At 34.0% G+C, this 18,732-nt stretch overlaps 3 protein-coding genes and 1 long non-coding RNA gene across 5 annotated transcripts; 2 read left to right on the top strand and 2 right to left on the bottom strand.

Annotated features, from left to right (window-relative positions):
• Positions 1-1,307: 1,307 nt before the first annotated feature.
• On the bottom strand, positions 1,308-3,517 carry LOC125368640. The gene is made up of 3 exons (XR_007214342.1): positions 2,494-3,517; positions 2,022-2,086; positions 1,308-1,382 (listed from the first exon to the last, which is right to left on the bottom strand). It is a non-coding gene; the product is annotated as an uncharacterized LOC125368640 (long non-coding RNA).
• Positions 3,518-5,223: 1,706 nt separating this feature from the next.
• On the top strand, positions 5,224-13,441 carry LOC8282125 (pentatricopeptide repeat-containing protein At4g01030, mitochondrial). 2 transcript variants are annotated; one of them, XM_015721862.3, is made up of 3 exons: positions 5,224-5,296; positions 7,867-9,450; positions 9,723-13,441. In XM_015721862.3, the coding sequence occupies exon 3, from the start codon at positions 10,376-10,378 to the stop codon at positions 13,211-13,213; it is 2,838 nt and encodes a 945-aa protein (XP_015577348.1). In that variant the 5' UTR covers positions 5,224-5,296; positions 7,867-9,450; positions 9,723-10,375; the 3' UTR covers positions 13,214-13,441. The 2 variants fall into 2 exon arrangements, with proteins under 2 accessions (XP_015577348.1, XP_048230570.1); XM_048374613.1 differs by having other exon boundaries at positions 7,867-13,441.
• LOC8282127 (protein WHAT'S THIS FACTOR 1 homolog, chloroplastic) lies at positions 5,286-7,342 on the top strand. Its single transcript, XM_015721860.3, has one exon. The coding sequence runs from the start codon at positions 5,377-5,379 to the stop codon at positions 6,964-6,966; it is 1,590 nt and encodes a 529-aa protein (XP_015577346.1). The 5' UTR covers positions 5,286-5,376; the 3' UTR covers positions 6,967-7,342.
• A 1,740-nt stretch (positions 13,442-15,181) lies between the features above and the next one.
• LOC8282124 (abscisic acid receptor PYL9) lies at positions 15,182-17,688 on the bottom strand. Its single transcript, XM_002523323.4, has 3 exons — positions 17,237-17,688; positions 16,629-16,844; positions 15,182-15,804 (listed from the first exon to the last, which is right to left on the bottom strand). The coding sequence occupies exons 1-3, from the start codon at positions 17,360-17,362 to the stop codon at positions 15,586-15,588; spliced, it is 561 nt and encodes a 186-aa protein (XP_002523369.1). The 5' UTR covers positions 17,363-17,688; the 3' UTR covers positions 15,182-15,585.
• Between the last annotated feature and the right edge of the window lie 1,044 nt (positions 17,689-18,732).

Raw genomic sequence — 18,732 nt, 5'->3', positions numbered from 1 at the left:
ATGTACAGAATATTCTTAACATTCACATCACATCAAGCACATCATATCATCCATCTGGTTGCGATAACCGATACAAAATCATGCCATTCTGATACAAAATTTCTCTTCGACTGAAATCCAGAAGTCTTCTTTATAATCTAGCATGGGGCCTACTGCGCCACAGATTCATTTTCACAACAACTATGCTTGTCATCTAGAGAATTCCAAGCTAACACAATTTACTTTGAAAGATTTACTTATCTACTTACTTGTAATCAACAATGATAGAAATTATTATCTTGAGAAATACTTTTATAAAATCGTAAAATCTCTAGCCATTTTCTTTATATAAAATTTTAAAATATCCTGCACCACGGTGATGATGCCCCCTATCACCAAGGGTTGTAATGCACGATGTATAATACATTGCCCTAAAAATGAGTATAGAATTGTGCATATGCCTAACAATGAAATGCCATAATGATTTCTTACGGGACTAGGAGCAATATTGAATTTAAAACTCTTATTCTACTTAGAAAAATAAATAGTGTTTGCTTAAGTTTCTCTGAATTTAAAGCGTCCGAAAATAGTCCTACCACCTTTCTTAAGCTTCTTACAACCACAAATTCGACCACACATGCTCTAATCTCTGCTCGGCTTCCCACGCACTAACTTTGGTGCTACTCATTAAGGCGATGCCTGATGCTATAACGAGGCAATTCATGACACGACTGCAATTACGCTCTACACTAATTCTGACTGTGGTGCCCACAATCGAATCGAAGCATACAAGGCCGGTCTGCACGAATCACTTGAAGAAACAACACGAGTCTATCGCGCTTCAGATCTTGCTATCGCTATAACGTTCATTCTCAACACAGCATTAAAGACAAGCTCACAAGAAAAATATGATAGACTCTCTAATGGTGGAAGCTGAGACATTGAAGTCAATGAAAACAACAAGATAGACTTGGTCCTAGCTCCGCAGTACCAAGAATCATAACCTAGGTCGAAGAAAATCTAAACCTAAGCTCTAATACCAACTTTGTCATGACTCGACCTGTGGACCCGTGACCGGCACTAGGAAATAGGTAGGCTTAAGGCCATCAAATCCTGTAGTAAGTCTGACTATTCACTAACTCAGTTAAATTAAATCCAAACTCAATTCTAAGTACTTTTTCCACAATTAATCTTAACCTTCAAAATTTTACTTATTTGATTTGGTTTGCTAGTATAATTAGGCAAGATCCGAATTTACATAAAATTACAACTGATAAGTCTAAAATTTCTACTGCAGAAAATCTAAAATCTTTACAAGTCAAACGTACCAAAATCAAATACATCAACCCGATGATGAAGAAGTCGGGCTGCTAAATAAGAACTGCAGAAAGACTAACAATCACCTAAAAAGCAGTGAAAATGAGACTGTCAATCTCGAGAGTGAGTTAAAATCATATATCCCAAAAATAAATATAAACACTTCAATAAAATATTTGCTTAATTTAAAATATAAAAAACATGTCATACTATGCTTGCAAAATAAAACAAAATAAATTTTTATTTTATACTACGGGACGGAGTACCTCAACAAAACCTTAATCCCCAATACTAACATTTTGACTCTCTCATTCTAACAGAACTGGCGCCCAGAAAGCGAAGCTCGACCAGGGTCCTTAAATCCAACTCAGTCACTGAATTATCACTAACACTCTTAGCCTTTCGGCTCTCTTACTCCAATAAGACTGGCACCCAGAGACCGAAGCTCGACCAGGGCAAGTCCTAAATTTACTCCTTTTTTTATTTATTTGCCCTTTTACCCTTTATCTGTCAGTCTCGAATTCATACCGGTGCAACTCAGCAAATATTATATTCTACTGTCGTCACATCCCGAGTCATCATGCAATAATAAATTCAATAATGAAGAATAAGATATGTATGAATAGTAATTAAATGAATAATTTAAATTTATAATCAATTAATCACAATCGCTATTTAAAATTTGCGCATGACACGTGCATATCAGATATATGACTTTAACTCACAGCTTTGATGACCTCTTAACTATGCTTTGATGCCTCGGGTAGAACGAGCCGAACTGAAGGATTATCTAATCACGAAAAATAACTTAATCAGTAACATTAAAACATTTGACAATTAATACTAGGTCTAGACTCCTAGGACTGACTGTCTAAGAATCTCGACTCGAAAGAATTCTACCGAGAACTCGGCAGAACTTCTCCTAAATTACGGACATTTACCCACCCCCCCCCCCCCCGTATAAAGGCTCCAGGACCTGCCAGAAAACACTTCAAATATACAGCGATTAATTAACGGGAGTCGGATCACCAAAACTGCATTAATTTTTCTGACTCCACAATATAACACAATCACGACTATTGGCAAATAGTCCGACAATTAATTATTTTAACTCATAATATTTTTGTAATGCTCAACAAAACTTAATAGACACATAACTTTACCAAATAATTCTAAAATCAATGGACAGAGAATTACCGAGACGCTTGATCACTCGATCGACTCGCCTCCAGTCGCCGGAGTCTGATCGACGATCCGAATGCACCAACGGACTCGAAACGACGTGCTGATGACGATCGCCGCTTTCGATCTTCCGATCCGATCCCTGATCATTCGAAGAGATTTACGGATGATCTCGGCCGTTGATTTTCAAACGGAGTCCGATCGCCGCGAAACTAGTGCCATTGGAAAGCTTGTGACGAGGAGAGTCTGAATGCATCCTCAGATCGTTTGAAGCTCAACGACACTAGCTGGAAAATTTCAAAAAACCGAACTGCTCTTACAAGCTTCTTCTTGTTGGATCTCCTTCCTCAACAACCTTCACATCTGTTGCTATCCTCGAAGAAATCTATCAGTCACTGGCCATTTGAAACTAGAACCATCGAAATGGTTATCGGAGTTACTGCCATGCTTGCTAACTCGGCTACTTCGACAGCCAGTTGCAACGCACTTCAGCCGAGCTCCTCCAATCAGCCATCCAAGGCATCTCCATCTCCATCCTTCTTTCTCGATGTTGACGGCAACTTCAAGTAGAGAGAACGGAGACAGCGCTGCGCTGGCGACACTGCACCTCTCGGCCGAAGCTCGACGCCAACAAGCGATGCCAACAGCTTACTGGAGCTACTGCCGCTGCCACCTTTGCGTTCGCTCGCCTCCATTGCTCCTTCGGTCAACTCTACAACCTCCGACACGCCCTCCGCCCCTACCTACCATTTCCGGCAGCAAAAGCTTCCCTTCCTTCTTCATCAATCATCCCTTTCTCTTCTTCTTTTCTTTCTTTTCTTCTTTTTTTTTTTCTTTTCCTCTCCATATTAACTTTCAGCCCCTGAACTTTTCTTCATTACCATTTAGTCCCTAAACTTCTTTAATTGCTAACAATTTCGTCATATAAAATTTCCAATTAATCCTTAAATTTTTCTTTAGCTTTTCAATTAAGCCCCTAACTATTTAATTTGGGCCAAATTAGAATTATTGAAAATATATAATTACATGTTTACCCTTGCTTTTAAATGTAAAATTATCAAAAAGCCCTTATCGGCATATTTAATTATAAAAATACCGAACATATAAATTTTCATTAAAACCCCATATTAATAAAATTATACTTTTAAACCAAATTAAATTTCTAATTTAGTCCTAACACACAATTAATTTAATTAATCAATTTGCTAAATATTTTTCAATTAAAATTTAACACCATTAGCTAATTAAAAAGCCATTTTCTTCAATAATTCTTTTATAAAATATCCTTTACAAATTCTTCCATAAATCTCAAATATAGAATTTTAATTTATATATATTCATTTGGAGAAAAATTTGAATGACCAAAAATATAATTTATTTCTCAAATAATTTACTTAATTAATTTCTTAAAAGTCAAACTAATTGGATATAGAAAATAATACTTTTATTTGTCTAGCATTAAAATTCCATTTAAATCATTCCAATTTAAACCAAATAAAAATAAGATAAAATTAATTTAAATAAAACTCATTTATTAATTATTATTAATATTATCATTATTAAAAAAAAATTCCGGATATTACATCTAAACTCTAGAAAAATTTACGCTTAAAATTTTATAAAAAATAAACCACTTCCATTATAACATATTCTTTTCCTGAAAGTTTAAATTCATTTATACCAATAATCTACTGTACATGATTAATACTATTATTCTCATAATCTAAAATTCAAAATTTATGTATAAAACTAACTAATATAAATAATGCATACAATAATATATCATATATAAAATTATAAAATATTATTAATTATTTAGTATCTTTAGTTATTTTATATATAATATTGAAAATATAATTAATATCTAATAGAGAAAAGATTTAACTAATATTTTAAGAATTAGTTTAAATATTATATTATTTAACATTTTTATATAATAATCTAAATAAAAATATATTATTTTACAAAAATAAAAAAGTACATAACATATATATTAATTTATTTCTTCTTTGTATCAAAACTGTATTTCCGAATTTATTTATATATATGTAATTAGTGAAAAAAATTGAATTTAATTGAATTATATTTTAAAATTATAAAATTTTATCCCTAATAATAGAAAGATTAAAATGGTAACTTTAAACTAATACGAATTGAAATATATATTATAATTTTTAACACATATTTTTTAAACAAAGAATGTGTTATAAGATTATTTTTATTTAAAAAATATAATTTCTATAATAAATATTATTCTAATATAAAGATAAAATATTATATTTAGATTTAATAGATTTTTATATTCTATATTCTATTTTATTTTTATTTTTATAAATTTTAATTATTTTAAAATTTTATCATTAGAAAAATAAATATACATATTAATTAATAAGATATATAAAAATCTATACATATTAATTAATAAAATATATAAGAATTTATAGACATTTATTAAATATAAAATAGAAAAATTCTTATATAAAAATTCAAATCGATCTTTACTTTACATTTAAAAAATAAAAAATAGATTAAGAAATTATTTTATAATATCATTTCTTAAAATAAAAAAAATTTCGTATATAAAATTAGTAATGAAAATAATCTTACCAATCAATTCTAAGCAAAATGCGTAGAAAGTGATACGTTACCGTTTTCTGAGTTTGATACGACGGTTCTATCCTTCTGGAAAAATTACAAAAATGACACCAAGCAAAATATCTGATAGGAAGGGTTTTTGCAGTTACAGATAAACCCATATTCATATTCAGGTCATCTGGCAAAAATCTTGATACAAGCTTCAGTGACCGCTTCAAAGCAGGTAATTAATTCTTCTACCACTCTCTTGTTACATGTTTATTGTTTCTGATATTTGTTTGTATTATTAACTATACGTAGAAGATGGAACCCAAACTCTTGCTGTCCTCAGTTAATGGCTCACCGTCTACTTCTTTGCCTTTCTTTCTTTCATACAAATCTGATTTTTTTGAAAAATCTAAGTTCTCTGTTAAATCCCATTTTTCCTCTTCAAATTTCTCCGTAGCGAAGTCTCAATTTTTGGGAAAAAGTTTGGTGTTTGAAGAGAAAAGTAGTCAATTTGGAAGTACTCTTAGGAAAACTCATGCCCCATTTGCACCTGTAAGAGCGGTTGTGAAGAGACGAAAAGAGCTCTCCTTTGACAATGTCATTCAAAGGGACAAGAAGCTTAAATTGGTACTGAAGATAAGGAAGATTCTTGTGAGTCAACCTGATAGAATTATGTCACTTAGGCAATTAGGTAAGTACAGAAGAGAATTGGGTCTTAAGAAACAACGTCGATTTATTGCTTTGCTGAAGCAGTTCCCTGCTGTGTTTGAAATTGTGGAAGAAGGAGCTTTTTGTTTGCAATTCAAATTGACACCTGAAGCTGAAAGACTTTACCTTGAGGAGTTGAAGGTTAGGAATGAGATGGAGGATCTGCTGGTTGTTAAGTTGAGGAAACTATTGATGATGTCGATGGATAAGCGCATTTTGTTGGAGAAAATAGCCCATTTGAAGAATGATTTTGGGTTGCCTGTTGAATTTCGTGACACCATTTGTCATAGATACCCACAGTATTTTAGAGTTGTTGCTACTGAAAGAGGGCCAGCACTAGAATTAACTCACTGGGATCCTGAGCTTGCAGTATCAGCTGCTGAATTATCTGAAGAGGAGAATAGGGCCAGAGAACTACAAGAGAAAGATCTAATCATTGATAGACCTCTTAAATTTAATAGGGTGAAGCTGCCTAAGGGTCTACAGCTTTCTAAGAGTGAAATGAGAAGGATTTGTCAGTTCAGAGACATGCCTTTTATATCCCCTTATGCAGATTTTTCCCATTTGAAATCTGGTACGCCAGAGAAGGAAAAGCATGCTTGTGCAGTTGTTCATGAGATTTTGAGTCTGTGTGTTGAGAAGAAGACCCTTGTGGATCACTTTACTCATTTCCGAGAGGAGTTTAGATTCTCTCAGCAGCTGAGAGGGATGCTAATAAGGCATCCTGACATGTTTTATGTGTCCTTGAAAGGTGATAGAGATTCAGTTTTCCTCAGGAAAGCATATCGTGATTCCCATTTGGTGGATAAAGATCGGTTGTTGCTTATCAAAGAGAAGCTTCGTTCTCTTGTTTCTGTTCCTAGATTCCCAAGGCGGGGGGCTATCAATAAGAATGCTGATAAAGAAAATGGAAGTGATGAGCAAGAAGATGCAAGCGGTGAGGAAGGTGAAGATTGGTCTGATATTGACAGTTACATGAGTGGTGATGGACTTGATGATGATGGTGATGATGATGATGACAATGAAGATGATTGGAGTGATGAAGAAGATGATACGCCCCCAGATTTTGATGAAGATGATGACAGTGTGAGGATTCATGTTAGCACATCAAATAACCAGTCAGATAATTCAACAAAGAATGAAAAGAAAGTGCTAGTTCCCGCATTTCCTGATGGCCAACCACGAGAACGTTGGTAAATAAGAAGCAACTCTGCTTTGCACATTGAAGGCCCGCCCTACTCTTGAGATATAGCTCCAAGAGGCCGCATCGTTAACTTGGTCATAGCAAGTTGATTTTCATGGAAGATGGATGTAATTGACTACTTTCGGCTCCTGCAAAGCATGTAATGCCTGAACCCTGCTTGCAAACTTAAATCTTAGGGAAATTCTTGCGAAAATAGGCAAGAACAGTAACGCCATGTTGAATTTCTGAAGAATTTAGAGATACGTTTCTGAACTGATAAAACCACGACAAAATACTTTGCTTGAACAAACATCATTGTAGCCTATTTCCAGTATGTAATAGCTTATGCCTATTGTTAATAATATGAAACATTTACAATATTTCATCTAACGGAGCATAAAATATTTGTGGTATTCGTATTGATTATTAAAAACTGTAAAAAGAACCTCAATCTCCATGAAACCTGCACTTCCTCTATATGTGAAATTCACTTCCCCATCCCTTAATCTAAAAATGCACTTTAAGACAATTTTCACAGCATAGCTAATAAGCCTTAGTAGCTTATTCAATGAAGAAGGAAATTCCCACCCAACCTTTTCCTTCTTTTAATCAACAAGCACTAGTATCTTATCAGGTTTTTCTGTCCAAGGCCACACAGCTTTTCAGCTTTCTCATGTTAGAGCATCCATCAGTCAAATGACAGGAGTTTATCAGTAATCAGCAATGAGTATATGGACCTGGCATGTGGTCATACTATTAGTTGATATCTGTAAAAGTGAAAGTTTCTATCAGATATTTTTTTAACACCATTTTTAGAATCTAATTCATTTCTTCACTGGAATGCAAAACAAATTGACATCCTGATTGAGTCATGTTATGTTCAGAAACCATTAAACTTGTGCTTGCGCTTGCAGCTGGGGCATGCTGGATTCTCCGTTATAAAATAAGCATAGCAGATAATAGATGGTGAATGATGCTTCTATTCTTCATGGGGGACGCCACTAAGTTCCACCTGGCTGTTAGAAAATTTGAGTGTGTTTTTGAGAACTAAGTTGAAACTATTTTTGCAGCTTTGAGCAAGTCTGAACTTACATGTTCTGACGTCCTACATCAAATGCTCTGGTTTGTTTCATATCACCTTTTTTGTCAAAAGGACAATAATTAGTAATTCAAAAGTAGTATTGAATTATTTTCAATAATACTTGTATTGCTTTGTCCAGAGGGATGATATAGATGCATACAGGTACGGGACCTCAATTCACCCATTTAAATATGAGCTCAGGGTAGGTGCAGGGCCACTCCCCTCACAAGAATTAACCAACTAATTTATTGAACCAAAATTGTTGGGTTCAACCCCAATTAGGCCGGAAAATTATGTCAATTAGGCCCTGAGCTCGAAGTTGAATGGCCAAATTAACTTTTGTGTTCAATTATATTGCTCAAAAACGAATAAATGGGGTGAGTGGCTTCATCTTGATAAGTTCTACAATTAGTTGCGTAACTCTTTTGTTACCTATCCTTATCTGAATTACTCTTGTTATATTCCTTTTAAAGTTAGTTTCAAGTTCAAGATCCTTTCAGGAGAAGGTTGGAGTGAGATGTTGCAGGGTGCACTACACAACTTATTCTTGCATATGGGGTTAATATAGATTCTGAAATCCAAGGCCAGTTACCTCCTCCATTTTAATTAATATATTCAAGGGAAGAGGGAGACACTCACACGGTTTTAAGAATATTTGAAATTTGGCAAGTTGACAGATATTGTGCCATGTGAGATTCTTGGTTGATATATTGTTCTAGAAATTTGGAGTTGTGATTGGGACATGGATGACATGATAGGTTCCTCTGGATATAGGGATTAGGAATTGATCTTGCTGGACTTAATCAGGTAGTAGATATATATGGTTGAGATGCCTAAATCTGCTTTATATATTCTTTCAGGTTGGTTGACATGCTATGGCTTGTGTCTTCTTTCTATGCATGTGGGTTTGAGAAATCTTTCTTGAGAATTAAAGGATCTGGATGTTGCCACTCCCGTCAAGTGCCACAGGTACAGAGGCCCTACCAAGCCTCTCTCTTTTTCATCTGTCTCTTATCTTATAAGAAGATCAGTAGCATAAGCGAGGGCTTTTGCAGCCTATAAAGGAGCCTTCGGCTCTTGGTAGGGTGAGTTGGGAAAGAAACATGGATCTTCAAGGCATTGGTTGTTCAGCTCCCCTCAAGGGCTTCCACTTTGCCATCTCTCTGGTAAAAGGTTGGCGTTGCACTACCGTATGACCGCTGTACCAATCGAGGCAGGCTGGGAGCCTTTTGGGGGGTAATGAACAGTCTAGGTCTTGCTAAATTCTAGCAGAGCTCCTCTTTTCGTGACCTGAGAAATGGCAGCAATTGTTCACTCTCTCTGAAGGCTTCAAACAGTCTCCAGCTGGCCTCAAGTTTGAGGCCTTTGGTTAGAGTGGACAAAAGTTGTCATGAGTTTCCCTATCATCTCTTTACTGGTATGTTCCTGTTAACATCTCACTCTCTGACTCTCACAAAAATATTCCTGCAGCTGAAAGTTCTGTCATTTAGCATCAAGTAGACTTGGAAATAAGCATATTATGAATGTCTGTCAATGACTAACAAGGATTTTGATCTAATTCCATCCATAATAGTTTGTTCAATGGAAAAAGAAAATTCTGTAATTAATAAACAAGAAGATGATGAAACAGGACGCAATTGGCAACACATCATTTCTGAGAAAAGCTTGTGAATTTTTGTTTCAATCCAGGAAGTATCATCTCATCCCCATCATCAAGAATGGACATGCTTCAGTTTTACATGGTGTACAAATTAAAGTTATAAGTTCAAATATTTATAACAAGTATATGCACATCCGTTATCAGTTATTTACACAGGTTCTTGAGAATGCACGCTGCTGTTGTGATAAATAAAATAGATCATGCTTCTTATAAGCCATAATCTATGTGATAGCTTCAAACAAAGTCTTCTAAAGTGAGACAAAAAATAACACAATCTGCCCAAAATGACAAACTGACAACAGAAGGCCTAAAAAGAATTATGCTTTGTGTAATATATAATAGAAACAACGGTATCACAGACCATATTATCTATATCTGAATATTTTGAAGCATAAATATCCTTCCAGTTCATAAATTGATACAAATAACATTATCTGAGGCCTCACGCCAGTATTGAGTTTCAAGCCTCCCTCAGCCAAACCACTATCTTATACCATCTAAAGCGTTGCGTTTTGGGTCCAGAGGGTCCCAAAAACCAACTTGAAGGAAGATAAGATGACCTTATCAAGAATCCAAGCACCCTTTTATTGCAGCACTAATAAAAGTCCGAAGCTGCCTTTAACCGCCATTTCTTCACTTATTTTGCAACGTTCACTTCCATCACTTGACTGGTAAAATCACCATGGACAAGCTAGCTCCATTTTATAGCCCCTATAATCCACCCCTAAATCAAAACCCACTTACCCACAACTCCAAATCAAGAATTTCATCACCTCCTTCTCTTTCTCTTGCTCCTACACCCACCTCCCCTGATACTACTACTACTACTACCCCCCTCTCTGCCTCACCGTCACCACAGCAGATGAACGTACCAAAATTTCAATCTTTAGATAGCTCGAGTGATGTTAAAACACTTGATTCCATTAACGCAATGCATGCCCAGTTGATAAAAACTTGCAGCATGTGGAATTCTGATTCCAATGCTAGAACTTTGATCACCTCTTATTTGGAACTTGGTGATTTTAGGTCTTCTGCGATGGTTTTCTTTGTGGGTTTTGCAAGGAATTATGTTATGTGGAGTTCTTTCATGGAGGAATTTGAGAACTGTGGAGGTGATCCAATTCAGGTACTTAATGTTTTTAAGGAATTGCATTCTAAGGGAGTGACTTTTGATAGTGGAATGGTTACTGTAGTTTTGAAAATTTGCATTAGGGTAATGGATTTATGGCTGGGTTTGGAAGTTCATGCTAGTTTGATAAAAAGAGGCTTTGAATTGGATACTTACGTAAGGAGTGCATTATTGAGTTATTATGAGAGGTGTTGGAGCTTGGAAATTGCTAATCAAGTATTTCATGATATGCCAGATAGAGATGGTCTCTTCTGGAATGAGGCTATTATGATCAATCTGAAAAATGAGAGATTTGGTAATGCAATAGAGCTGTTTAGAGGAATGCAGTTCTCCTTTGCAAAAGCAGATGCAAGTACAGTTTTGAAGATGCTACAAGCTTGTGGAAAGGAGGAAGCTCTTAATGAAGGAAAGCAGATACATGGGTATGTCATTAAACATGCACTGGAATCAAATTTGTGGATAAGTAATTCCTTGATTAGCATGTACTCTAGAAATGGTAAAATTATACTATCTAGAAGAGTTTTTGATTCAATGAAAGATCATAACTTGTCTTCATGGAATTCAATTATCTCAAGCTATACTGCATTAGGTTACTTGAATGGTGCTTGGAAGCTTTTTCATGAGATGGAATCATCTAGTGTAAAACCTGACATAATAACCTGGAATTGCCTATTATCAGGTCATGCTCTTCATGGCTCATATAAAGAAGTTCTCATGATTTTACAAAAAATGCAAGTTACAGGTTTTAGACCAAATTCAAGCTCCATTACTAGTGTTCTTCAAACTGTCACCGAACTGAGGCTCTTAAAAATCGGAAAAGGAATTCATGGCTATGTGATAAGAAATCGGCTTAATCCCGATTTATATGTGGAAGCTTCATTGCTGGACATGTACGTGAAGAATAATTGCTTAGCCACTTCTCAGGCAGTTTTTGATAATATGAAGAACAGGAATATTGTTGCTTGGAATTCGTTAATAACCGGTTATGCATACAAGGGTCTTTTTGATGATGCTAAAAGACTGTTGAATAAAATGAAAGAGGAAGGAATTAGAGCAGATATAGTTACATGGAATGGCCTAGTTTCTGGGTACTCAATATGGGGCCATAATGAGGAAGCTTTGGCTGTGATTAATGAAATCAAGAGTTCAGGATTAACTCCAAATGTGGTTTCATGGACTGCTCTCATATCAGGCTGTTCGCAGAATGGTAATTATAAGGAATCCTTAGAGTTTTTCATCCAAATGCAACAAGAAGGTATTAAGCCAAACTCTACCACTGTATCCAGCTTACTCAAGACTTGTGGAGGCCTATCTCTGTTAAAAAAGGGTAAAGAAATTCACTGCCTCAGTGTAAAAAGTGGCTTCACAGGAGATATTTATATAGCCACAGCACTCGTTGACATGTACAGCAAGTCAGGCAACTTAAAGAGTGCTCGTGAAGTTTTCAAGAGGACTAAGAACAAAACATTAGCCTGTTGGAATTGCATGATTATGGGATTTGCCATTTATGGGCTGGGGAAAGAGGCAATTTCACTCTATGATGAAATGCTAGGAGCAGGTATCCTGCCAGATTCCATAACCTTTACCGCTCTACTCTCAGCATGCAAGAACTCAGGTTTAGTTGATAAAGGATGGAATTATTTTGATAGTATGAGCAAAGATTATGGTTTAGAGCCAACGATTGAGCATTACTCTTGCATGGTGGATCTGCTTGGAAGAGCTGGCTATCTCGATGAAGCTTGGGACTTCATTCAGACAATGCCATTAAAGCCAGATGCCAGTATTTGGGGTGCTTTCCTTGGATCCTGCAGAATCCATACAAACTTGGAGTTTGCAGAGACAGCGGCTAAGGAACTCTTCAAGTTGGAACCATATAATTCTGCTAATTATCATCTGATGATGAACTTATATGCAATGTCAAACAGATGGGAAGACGTGGAGGGTGTCAGAGGTCTCATGGACGAGAAAGGGGTGAAAAGCAGGAAAGTCTGGAGCTGGATACAAATTGATAAAACAGTTCATATTTTCTCTGCAGGGGGAAAATCCCATCAAGACGAAGGCGAAATATACTTTGAGTTGTATCAGCTGGTTTCAGAACTGAAAGAAGTTGGATACGTGCCTGACATCAATTGTGTATATCTGGACATTGATGAGGAAGAAAAGAAGAAGGCGCTCCTCAGTCACACTGAAAAACTCGCTATTACTTATGGACTGATCAAGGCAAAAGGTAATGCGCCTCTAAGAGTGATAAAGAACACAAGAATATGTTCTGATTGCCACAAAGCAGTGAAACTCATCTCGCTGGTGCGAAATGTTGAGATTTTCCTCAGAGATGGAACTCGGTTTCACCATTTCAAGGCAGGCAAATGTTCTTGCAATGACTTCTGGTAGAAGTCTGGGGATGTACCCATGACATGTTTAAACATTTCTGACTTTATATGAAGTACACAGATCAAACATTTTAAAGTGGGGAAGTAGAGGAGTAAGCCATTGCAAAATCAATTCAAATTTTGTACCATACAGAGTTATTCTTCTTTATTGTTTTATATTTAGTAGAAGTATCAGACTTGTCTAAATTAAATTAATCTTTATCAAATTAAACTGAGATTTTATTTTTAACACCATTAGTTGATATTTCGTAACAAAATGATTTAATATTTTTACTTGCTATTATTTTATTTGTAGCGCAATATAATCCTAGTAATATTTAAACAATTTTAAAATAATCATATTTCGGACAATATTATTAATTTGTTATAAAATATAATTTTAAAATATTAAAATAATATTAATAAATAAAAAGTAACTTAACCATTCTAAATAATTTTGTTTATAAAGAAATTAAGATTTTATGACAAATTACTATGAAATGAATTTCATAATGATTATGAGGCAATAAAATATTTTGTAACTCATCAAAATTATATTTTATAATATTAATATTAATATACATATACGTTTGTTTAAAGTACTTGAATTTCTTATTTAAATCAAATAATATAAATATTTTTAGTTAAAATATTTTTTTATTTTCCTATTAAGCACTATAATTAAAATGTATAGAAGTAAAAACAATTACTATAGTTTAATAAAAAATTAATTTTAGATATTTAATAATTTTAAGGAAAAGTTATAGTTTTCTTTTATTAATTTAATCTTTGACTATGAACAGATGAGGTACTATTATAAAACTGTAAAAACTCAAAGGGTTAAATGTAATATGAAGAATTATCCTTAACTAGTGTAAAAGCCTAATCTAAGAGGGTAAAAAATAGTTTAAGCCTTCGTAGAACTCAAATTTAGAGACACAAAATACAGCCTCCAAAATATCTAATGCACTTTTTATATATGTTAAATTCTTTATTTTAAAAAATCATACCATAAAATAACATTTAAATACACTCTTCATACATTGAATATAAAGTAGAAAGTAAATTTGGCTCTCTACATATAGAAAGCAAATATACTATAAGTTTTTATATACTTAATTAATTGATATGTATAATTTTTATTTTTTTATTGATAAAAATTAAAAAAAAAAAAGATAAACTAAAATCATTAATGATTATAGAAACAAAAATAAAATAAAGAGTAAAATATAAAAATTCTATTGAAATTAAAAAAAAAAATTACTCTTTATATTTAAATATTTTTTAAAATATTATTTACCATAGTAATTATACTATTTAAAATAAAAAATATCATATCCAAAAACATGTAAATAAAATGGTAAAATATTTTCTAGTTTAACTAAGACATCACATTGAATTAGTTCTCGAGTTCGTATATATCATACACGCAGTAATAATGTTTTGATACCCACAAAAATCATGTCCTAAGACCCCTCGCTATAAACCACACAATCTCAAAAGACTATTAAGCTCCAACCTTTAAAGAACGAGCCTTTTCTATACCATTTGTTTGAAAAGTAAAAGAAGATAATATCCAATTCCAATGTGCTCCAATCCGAAATGCATCAAAAGCTGCCCCACACAAGAGAATAACGCTAATCCTCGACTCATTCCCAATTCATTATCATCCATCTCTATACCAGTAGCCAGCAGGGCTCAAGGTTACGACCAGGATTAACCTAAAACCCTAAACCCCACAGGTGCAAGCACTTGGAATACTGCCGTGGTACCTGCACTCGAAACTGGCAGTAGAAGGCTTTAAATAGAAGATTGCTACCACACCCACCCACACACACACACACCAATCAGTTGGAATAACATTTTAGGTTGCAATAGCTCAAGAAAAAAGACAGGTCTTTAAATTAAAGCAACAACGAACTGCTATTTCAAGTTCTTTCCTAGTCATCCCTGCACCTGGAGCCTGCAACTATTAAATAAAAACCTACAGTTCAAAGATACCAAGTTTGTTGCGTGTATATTTACAGATGTGACCAAAGTCATTTACAAACCACCATGCAAATGCTAGTAAAAGCGACGGTGAAAAATAAAAATAACAGAAGAAAAGAGCCGATTCTTTCCCCTTCATAGGAAGTCTTGAGGAAACTTGTCTAAGAACCTAATTACTGAAAGAGGGGAAGCCCCATCGTGGATATTCCGGGACAAAGCAAACCAAGGGAAAAGCAGGTAGAAATGGTCTCTAAGACGTGAAAAAGGAAATCCATCATTGCATGCAAAACTTCTGGAATAGGAAGCACTACTCCCACCAATATCTATAAAGCCTCTTGAATTAGATTCGTCAAATGGCACAGCAATTCTAATAGACCTCACATCTTATATCCAAGACGCACAACTTCAGAAGCGGTTGATCGGTTCAACACAGTCCTGCACAGCCATCCTCTCTGAGACATCAGCCAAAGATTTGAGATTGCACTTGATGAGGGCCTTCACAAAGTAACATGTCTCATCCTTGGTGTTCCCATCAGGCACATCCACCACAAATGACTCTATGACTAAAGTTCCTGGCCTTCCATCAATAACCTCAGGGTGGACAGTCATAATTGACGAGTAGTTCTGCAAAATCAGAAAAAGAGAAAAAGGATTAGATTTGTTTTAGTACAAGGTATTGCACAGCACATAAGGTATTTAGATAATACACAAGATAGCATAAAAAAAATCTCAAAATCTGAAGTTTAACCATGTAAATATTTAGTGGCAGAAAATGGCCCGTCTTACAATGCATACGCACATGCTTGCAGGCACACACTTGCAAAGAATACATGATATGAAAGCCAAGTAGAAGTTGTTGCCCCAAATAAGCAGAACAGAGGATTGCCACTTAAGGAATATAGGTTTTCACAGAATTAGAGCACCACATCTTGAGAAATATTCCTTTAATACATTCTTCCACCAAGTAACAGTCCATTCACCTTTCAAAACAGGGTAGGACCAACTCACAAGTAACTTAGACATCATACCATCAAAGATAAAAATACAGCACCCAACTTTAGCTCCCATGTGCAATGGGATGCAAAAACTGCATAAAATGACCGGTGATGTCATGGTCATGGGCCGCCATGGCCAATAGCATATATATAAAGGAACATAACAAGAACATTAGTAAAAGAAAAAGGCAATTGAATAGCGCCTTGCTGCAGGGAAAGCAGCTTCCTACAATCACAGAACTTGAAAGCACATGCAATATCAGAAAACCACTAGATTCCAACTCATCCAATATGAAGTTTCCAAGACTCCCCTAGTCACTTTCCATTTTGACACAGGATAACTGATCAATCAATGAAATAACAAATCAAGTCTATAACAAAATCAATATAAAAATAAATAATAAAGGCTATAATTAAAAAGGAAAAGATAAAGACTAATGGAGTGTGTTATACCTTGAGTCTATGATCACCACCAACAATCTTGATTCCAAGAATGTGCTCTTCATCGTCAAGGAGTTCTAGCATCTCGGTGCTAGTAGTAGCAGGGAGTCCAGATTTAACATTAACTTCTCTAACACTTCCAATCCCTAATTCACCACTCACTACACACCTACTCACGAATGGCTTGTATTTTTGTGGCTGATCAAATCGCCTCACAAGTGACCATACCTATTTCATATCAATAAACAAAATTGGCATATCAACCAAAAATCCATTTTTCCCTCGTCCTGCATACGAATACGACACTCCCAATGAAAAATAACAGCAAAATCCGCGCTTTCGATTACTATGAAAAAAATGACACTCGAAAATCATTAATTCTTTTATTTAAAAATATGTTGATACAAATCAAAGTCAAGAAGGGGAAAATTAAATTGACACCGGAAAACGGGGGAGAAAAAACAAACAAAAAGGTGAAGTGAAGCATAATAAACCGAGATCGATACGGATTCAAAAACAAAACCAAAAAAAAAGTGAAGATTTTAATATAAAATCGAAGAAATCAAGAAAAAAAAAGAAGAATAAAACAGATCAAACAGGAACTATAAAAGAGCGCTTACAAGATGAACAGGAGCTTTGATATGCTTAACAAGAGCAGAAGTGCACTGATTTTCCATAGGCTGATGCCTATGGTGTCTCCGTATGTACTGTGATTCAACAACGCTGTAAACATCACCACAGTTCATCTTCTAATTTTTTCACTACAAAAAAAAACTCACCGTTCTGCTACTTTCTTTGAACCTGTGTGTTTTGCCTGGATGAGAAAATACGATGCTCTAAGCTTTGTGTAGTTTTGGAGATAAGCTTGTTTTTTTGGTGGTGGTGGTGGTGGTGGTGTTGGTGTTGGTGTTGGCGTTGGTGACAGAGGATTGATTATTCGGTGCAATTTGCAAATAGGCCTTTTCTTTAGCTTTGGCTTTGGCTTTGGCTTTGGCTTTACCCTTCAGCTTGACTTGGCAGACTATCAAAAATCAATGTATCCACCGACAGTTCTTATTTTTTTCTTTTATCTGTTTGATTTTCATTTGCCCAACTTATTATATAAATATTTATTTATTAAAAAAATACCTGCTCCTGGACGGGCCCATCCTAGCTAAATTTATTTAATGTTTTACTTATCTGTATTTGTGAAATAAAAATTAAGAGATTTCTTAATGTGACAGTGAGATGTTGGTTTTGACGGTGACGGTTCATTCTGTACCGCTAGTTTTTTTGGGGTTGATAATTCTTTTTAGCGGAGATAATAAAGTATAAAATACTTTAATAATCTAAGAATAATTACTAATTAACGTTGTGTTATGTTTAGTCCATGGTTTAGCTATTTATGTGAAATAATTATTCTAAGGTTTGATTTGAATTTGAACAAATATAATTATCCTACATATTTTTCAATTTTATAAAATATTTATTTTATAATGAATTATACTATGAATATTTTGCATCTTGAAAAATAATATAATTCATAATTATATATTAATAATTAATATGTTTAGAAATAATTAATTTAAGTCTATAAATCAAAGAATGAATTACACATATTATTTAAAAACAGTTGTTCTATTTTATTTTTTAAATTAATCTAATATATACTTTTTTTCTTATCTGAAAATTACACTTCAATCTCTACTATTTATATACATTCAATGAAATAGTTTATTTGTTACTCATTTGTTAATTTTAAGGTAAAAAAGATTGATATGTAATTTCTATGAGAAACTAAATATTTTATATTAAAAATATTAAGAACCTATTATTATCTAAAACAAAAAAAAGTCAGAATCAAATTATATAATAAAAATGATCTTTTTTGAAGGTATAATACTCTTTTAACAGATATACTAATAACTATTATTAGATTAAAAAAGATAAAAAGTATTTTCTTTAAAAAAAAGTGTGAAAGAAAATATATATTAAAAAAAATCTCTATGAATTACTTATATTATCTCAAGATTTATTTTAAAATTTCTATAAATCAAAGTAATTATAACATAGAATAACCTGGCAATCAAGATACTGAAATAATGAAAATGGAATTCGAAAACTTTTAAGATTGTGG

The sequence above is a fragment of the Ricinus communis genome, chromosome 1, assembly GCF_019578655.1.
Source record: "Ricinus communis isolate WT05 ecotype wild-type chromosome 1, ASM1957865v1, whole genome shotgun sequence".
NCBI lineage: Eukaryota > Viridiplantae > Streptophyta > Magnoliopsida > Malpighiales > Euphorbiaceae > Ricinus > Ricinus communis.
The sequence above is the reverse complement of the archived record's forward strand: the minus strand, read 5'-3'. Positions and strand labels throughout refer to the sequence as shown.

Coding starts and splice junctions, on each gene's coding strand:
- LOC8282125 (XM_015721862.3), top strand. CDS start 10,376: ATGGACAAGCTAGCTCCATTTTATAGCCCCTATAATCCACCCCTAAAT.
- LOC8282127 (XM_015721860.3), top strand. CDS start 5,377: ATGGAACCCAAACTCTTGCTGTCCTCAGTTAATGGCTCACCGTCTACT.
- LOC8282124 (XM_002523323.4), bottom strand. CDS start 17,362: ATGAACTGTGGTGATGTTTACAGCGTTGTTGAATCACAGTACATACGG. Junction 16,845..17,236: donor TCAAAGCTCCTGTTCATCTT/GTAAGCGCTCTT, acceptor GATATGAAATAG/GTATGGTCACTTGTGAGGCG. Junction 15,805..16,628: donor GTGGTGATCATAGACTCAAG/GTATAACACACT, acceptor CTGATTTTGCAG/AACTACTCGTCAATTATGAC.